Source organism: Miscanthus floridulus, chromosome 12 (assembly GCF_019320115.1).
Source record: "Miscanthus floridulus cultivar M001 chromosome 12, ASM1932011v1, whole genome shotgun sequence".
Taxonomy (NCBI): Eukaryota; Viridiplantae; Streptophyta; class Magnoliopsida; order Poales; family Poaceae; genus Miscanthus; species Miscanthus floridulus.
Genome location: NC_089591.1, coordinates 59,056,024 through 59,062,436, shown reverse-complemented (window position 1 = coordinate 59,062,436; position 6,413 = coordinate 59,056,024). Strand labels below are relative to the sequence as shown.

Here is a 6,413-nt window from a genome sequence, read left to right as displayed (position 1 = left end):
ACTCCGTAGTGTTGAGCCATCGTTCAGCTGAGATTGCGGGAGTGGTTGATGCATTAATTGGACGCGACATGCTGTCGGGAAGACTGGTCGAGGCGGGAGTGACGGGTTATTGATAAGCTGGCCTTGAGCGATACGGAGAATAGCTGTCTTATTCGAGGCTGTTCGCACGGGGCCTCGGGCGAGACGGAGATTGGGCTCCTGGCCGAGACCTCTCGTGAGAGGCCTCGCGCGAGGCGGAGATTGCGTCAGGGCGCCGAGACCTCCCGCGCGAGGCCTGAGGCGAGGTGGAGAGCCTGGTGGGCTCGGACGGGGCTGGTGATGAGCCCATGGCTTACCCTCTAGCTTTGCTGTTGATGGGATTTAAGTGACCCTTTCGGTATACGCTCGGGGTACCCCGTTCTATGGTACCCGACAGTAGCCCCCGAGCCTCGGGGGAGTGCGTGCACTCTCCCTGAGGGTTTGTCGAGACTTGGCTTGTAGCCGCTCCTATAGGGATTGTGTTTTGCTTCTTGAGGTTTCGGTGGGTGCGCGCGAGTGCACCCGCCGGGTGTAGCCCCCGAGGTCCTGGAGGAGTGGTTCTTACTCCTCCAGGGGCTTTTTTCGTGTCTTGAGGGAGGAATTTTTATCGTATTTGTTGAGCCCACAAGTGCGAGTTCGGGTCGCGGGGTTTCGGCAAGGTCGCAGGGAGAGCCCCCGAGCCTCCGCATGAAGCAAGAGGGCGGTCAGGGGTACCCCTGATTTTTTGTGCGACCCTCATGCTTCCTTTTCGCTCAGAAGGAGGGGTGGGATATGCCAAGCTACCCTCGGTGGGCGCGAGCGGTGACATTCTCGATGAGCTGTTATCGGGTAGTCCGAGTGGAGGCCCGAGCCCCGTTCGCTAGGGGTCGGCTAGCGGTCCGGAGACGTACTCCAAGAGTACCGGAGGGTTTCTCTAGTGGGTGCCGGGGCCGTTCGTTGGGCCCCGGTGGCTCGTTGCCTCCCTACGGTGGGATCCCATTCGGAGACCTCCCTACCGGTCTCGGACATGACTTGGGGCGTCCCGAACGACTGTTCGCTCGGGCCTTGGCCTTACTTGGGCTTGCCCCCAGTCGCCCCTGACTCTGTTGCCCTGGGGCGGCTATCGAAACCCTAGGGGGCCCAGCCTTCGAACCCCTGGACCGTAACGGGCTCGATGCCCTTTATCGTGCTTTTAACGAAATTTCCAGCACGGGCTCTGGTCGTTTGTCTTTGTCTTGGGTGCAGGAGAAGCCCCCGAGCCTCCGCACGGAGCGAGAGGGCGGTCAGGGGTCCTCCTGACTTTTTTGTTCGACCCTCACATATCCTTTTCGTTCGGACGGAGGGGTTGTTTGCCGAGCCCATTCGGGTGTGAGCCTAGGTCGCTGGGTCTCGGCAAGGTTGCAGGAAGAACCCCCTAGCCTCCGCACGGAGCGAGAGGGCCGTCAGGAGTTCCCCTGGCTTTTTGTACGCCCCTCGCGCGTGAGGGTTTGTTTTGCCGAGGCCCCCTTGGGTGCGAGCCTGGGTCGCGGGGTCTCGGCATATCTGCAGGAAGAGCCCCCTAGCCTCTGCACGGAGCGAGAGGGCCGTCAGGAGCTCCCCTGTCTTTTTGTACGACCCTCACGCTTCCTTTTCGTTCAGAAGGAGGGTTTGTTTTGCCGAGCCCCCTCGAGTGCGAGCCGGGGTCGCTGGGTCTCGGCAAGGTTGCAGGAAGAGCCCCTTAGCCTCTACACAGAGCAAGAAGGCCATCAGGGGTTCCCCTGGCTTTTTGTACGACCCTCATGCTTCATTTTCGCTCGGAAGGAGGGGTGGAATGTACCATGCTACCCTCGGTGGGTACGAGCGGTGGCACTTCCGGTGAGCTGTTATCGGGTGGTCCGAGTGGAGGCCCGTACCCCATTCGCTAGGGGTCGGCTAGCGGTCCAGAGACGCACTCCAAGAGTACCGAAGGGTTTCTCTAGTGGGTGCCGGGGCCGTTCGCTGGGCCCCAGTGGCTCGGTGCCTCCCTACGGTGGGATCCCATTTAGAGACCTCCCTGTCGGTCTCGGACACGACTTTGGGCGTCCCAAGTGTTTCGCTTGCTTGGGTCTCGGCCCCGTATGGGCTCGCCCGCGGTCGTCCCTGACTCTGTTGCCCTGGGGCGGCTGTCGAAACCCCTAGGGGCCCAGCCTTCGAACCCCTGGACCGTAATAGGCTCTGCGCCCGGTTCCTTCATCCGAAAGGAATAGGGCGGGGGGAATATCTTCCCCATTGGCTCGGCAGCGGCTAGCGCGCCTTTTGAGGCGGTTTTCTGGGGAGACGGAACGTCGCCTGCTGCCGCAGCGGTTGGGCGCGACGTGGCGGATGGGACGCAACTGTTCCCGCAATTAATTGGAAAAAAGGTGGGCGCGTGGGCGGTAAAATCGGATCGTGGTTAACCGCGCCGGATCGAGGGGAAACTTCCCCGATTTCATCGCCCGTCCGTTTCGCCTTCACCCTGCATAAATACTCAAAGAGCCTCGCCCCTCCTCACCTTACCTCGCCTGCGTTCTCTCTGCCTCCATCGAGCCATCGCTAGAGCAGCGGGTGCTGGGAAGAAGAAGGGAGAAGAGCGAGGAAGGGAGGAAGTGAGAAAGAGAGAGAGAGAGAGAGAGAAAAAAAAAACTCAACGCCGCATTCGATCCCTCCACCGCATCCATGGCTGGCGACATCGTTGTCATCGAGGCGGACCCCTGGGATCCATCGGACGTCATCGAGGAGATGCTTCAGTCGCTCGTCGATGGCGGACTCCTTTGTCCGGTGACGGACCCCAACAGGCCGGAGTGGATTGCTCCGTCGGGCGAGCCGGAGCCGAGGCCTCGCGACGGTTACATCGTGAGCTTCGTCTCTTTTCACGAGCGCGGCCTCAGCGTCCCGGCGGATTGGTTCATGCGGGCGCTCCCGCACTACTATGGCGTGGAACTCCACAACTTCAACCCCAACTCCATCGCACAGGCGGCTATCTTCGTTGCCGTCTGTGAGGGGTACTTGGGGATTGCTCCCCATTGGGAGTTGTGGCTCCATCTCTTCCGGGCGGGGCACACCACTAAGCCGATGGGCATGTCGGGCACGAGGAAAGCGATGAGGGCCGGTGGCTGCACTCTCCAAGTGCGCCAGGACCGCTAGCACCTCTACATCCCGGCCCAGCTCGCGTCATCCAATCGCCGATGGTACACGAGCTGGTTCTACCTTCGCAACGATGACGGAGGACTTCCCCCCTACACTGGGCAGATTGTGGGGAGCTGCCCGGAGAGGTGGAAGTACGGCGTCCCAAGGGAGGATCAGCCCAAGCTGCAGCCGCTTCTGGAGGGGCTGGAGAGGCTACGGGGCCGTGGCCTTACTGCGGCTATGGTCGTGGCTGCCTTCCACCGCCGGAGGGTGCTGCCGCTGATGGCTCGGCGGCGGCGTCTGTTCGAGATGAGGCCGGGCGAGCCCAATGAGGGCATCCGGATGTCCTCCTTCGCCCTTTCCGATGAGGAAATTCTTCGTCGGGTGGGAGAGACGGTAGAGGCGAAGCTGAGAGGCGGCAACTTGACCCCCATCGCGATGCGACCATCGCGGGGGTTCCTCTCGCTGATAAGTCGTGTGCCGCTGTAGCCCCCGAGCCTCCTCCATTTCCCCTTATCTCTTGTTCCCTTATGCACGTTCGCCATTCCTGCAGGGGATGAGGGACGTGCGCTCCTCTCTGCCGCCCATTCCCGAGGATGCGAGGCGGCGGGCGATCAACCGGGCGCACGCCGATGCGCAGAAAAAGAGGAAGGATGCCGAGGCGGCGAAGCGCACGAAGAAGATTCTCACGCGCGAGGAACTGGACAAGCATCGTCGGCAGTAAAGGAAGGACGGTCTCCCGTTGGAGGAGTCCCCTTCGCCGTCGTTGTCGACGGATGCCTCGGACGGGGATGACGAGGGCGAGGTGGGGCGAGGCCCCCTGGACCATCTCCCCGACGTTCCCAGAGAGACGGTGCCCGGGGCGTCGACAAGTAGTCCGGTGCTCCTAGAGGGAGGAGGAGGAGTTGTCCCGGGGTCGTCAGTCGCCCACCCCAGGGTCGAGGCTAACATGCCCGAGGCGCGGGCGCTGGGTAAGCGTGCCGTCAGCCCGATGGGCCCGACGGCGATAGCGGAGCAGGCGGCGGTGGATGCAATGCCCCCGCCCCCGCAGAGGACTGAGGGAACGCCGGGGCCCGTCGGGGACCGGCTGGCGCCGGCGGATGCGGAGGCCGCGCCCCTGCCGCCGCCACCGCCTTTGCAGACGAGGGTTGCAGTGCCGAAGCGGTTGCAGCCTCGCTCGGGGTAAGCGTATTTTTGGGTAGAGCCACCGTGCTTTTCGTTCATTCTTTTGTCTTGTGCTGACCTTGTAAACATTTTGTCCTTAGCTGAAAGCGGCCTGCAGAGGTGCCTACCTTGGCGCCCCTAAAAGCGCTCAAAGTGAGCCCCGGCTCCTCCGCTCACTGGGTGGCGGAGGCGCAAGCCGCCATACAATGTGGCGCGGCATCGGCGAGGGCCGACCCGAAGGAGCCGGCCACCCAAGGAGGGGCTGCCGAGGCGACCCCAACACAGGCGGGGGAGGGAGCGCTTCCGCCCTGCGAGGGCGAGGCTCGTGAGTCGGATGGGGCCGAGGTGCCCTTAGTTGCCGAGGCCACCGAGGTCGAGGCCCCCGGGGTCTCTAAGGCTGAGGCGACGGAGGCCGGGGCGCCCAAGACCGCCGAGGCCGCAGCGGTGGGGGTCGGTGTTTCTGTGTCCACCGAGGCCACGATGGCGGAGGCCGGAGCCGCCGAGACCGCCAAGGCCATGATTGCGGAGGCCGAAGCCCCCGAGATCACTGAGGCCGATGTGACGGCGCAGAGGCTGTCTGCCCAGGAGGTGGAGATGAAGGCGACGGAGGCCTTGGTGGCGCCCTTGGTTCAGGGCCCGCCGTTGTTACGAGAGAGCGACCGGGAGGCAGAGGTCTATCCGATCTCCTCTGACAACACTTCCCGGGCGCAGGAGGTGGTCGACGCTGAGGAGACCGGCGTCGTGGAACAACCGGCTCTGACCTTGGGCGAGGGAAGCTCGGCCCTCGTGCGGGTGCGACCCGAGCCTCGCGGGTGGGATCACCCGCGTGTACTGTGGTGGAGCCGGGACGATCCTGAGGGGGAGCCTCTGTTCGCCCTCAAGGACGCAGCCGAGGGCGGGCGCTGGGGCACCTTCGAGCAATACCGCCAGCTGGCGGAGCGGTCACTACGGACAGCGTTGTCCGTGGTGGACGATGAACTGCCTATGGTTGCCCAGGTTCGCGCTTTCTTTTCTCATGCGAGGTTGTCTTTTTTTGAGTTTTGTTGCAGTGAATGACCCCTGTTCTACTTCCCCAGGAGCTCGAGGCCCGGTCCCTTGGGAAGTCGGTCTTTCTCCGGTGGGAGAGGGACGTCTTGGACTAGCTCCAGCGGCAAAAGGGCCTGCTTGCGGGTGCCACCGAGCTTTTGGCGGCGCGGAGCGTGGAGGTGGAGGACCTTCGGCTTTGTTGTGCCGACGCGAAGGTTGAGGTGGTCACGGCCCAGGGGCAGGTCACCCCTTTGGTGGCGCGGGTCAAGGAGTTGGAGGAGGAGCTTACCCGCGTCGCTGGTGATCAGGATGCCTTCAGGTCCCGGGCTGAAGAAGCGACAGCCTCGGGCAAGGCCCTTGCTGGGCAACTGGGGGCGGAGCAGAGTGCGCACCAGTTGATGAAAGGTGCCTTGGATGAGGCCCTTACGGCGGCTGAGGCCTCCCGGACTGAGGCTGTGGTCTGGAGGGGAAAGGCCGAGGGTGAGTACTGTCCCCTTCGTTTTCTTCATTTTTCTTGTGTTCGCCTCCTAACTCCCTGGTGTGATGCAGAGCTGGGGAGAGAGGCCTCTAGGGCTGTCGAGGCTTCTCGGGTCGAGGCCTAGCGCCTAAAGGAAAAGGCCGAGGCTCCCCGTGCCGAGGCCCAGCGCTAGGGAGAGAAAGCCGAGGCCTCTCGGGTCGAGGCCCGACGCTGGGAGCAGAAGGCTAGGGGTGAGTTCCGCAGGCTTTCGTCCCTTTTTTGGCTTGTTTTTCTTCGTGCTCAATCTTACTCCGTTTCCTTAGGCACAGAGTTGGAGGTGGAGGTCACCCGGGCGGCCGAGGCTTCCAGCGCGGTGCAAACAGTGCTCAAGACCGAGATCGGGGAGCACGAGGCGCTAAAAAGTGCCGCCCTTTCCACCTGTGAGGCCTTGGAAGTCGAGGGGGTTCAGTCAGGCAGCTCCCTTGGGAGCCGTTTGATTGTGCTGAGCAGCCAGATGCGCGGGTTGGTGAAAGGTCCTTGTTTGGTTTTGGTAATTGAGTGACAACTTAGGTGGACTAATTGTGTTTATGTGAGATACACAGGTGATTAGTCCACAGGTACATGTGTGTGAGCAACATATGCCATG

General features: G+C 62.8%; 1 protein-coding gene across 1 annotated transcript; it reads left to right on the top strand.

Moving 5' to 3' along the window:
* The first annotated feature begins 4,069 nt into the window (after positions 1-4,069).
* On the top strand, positions 4,070-5,426 carry LOC136495958 (uncharacterized). Its single transcript, XM_066491726.1, has 3 exons — positions 4,070-4,267; positions 4,393-5,076; positions 5,361-5,426. The coding sequence occupies exons 1-3, from the start codon at positions 4,070-4,072 to the stop codon at positions 5,424-5,426; spliced, it is 948 nt and encodes a 315-aa protein (XP_066347823.1).
* The last annotated feature ends 987 nt before the right edge of the window (positions 5,427-6,413 follow it).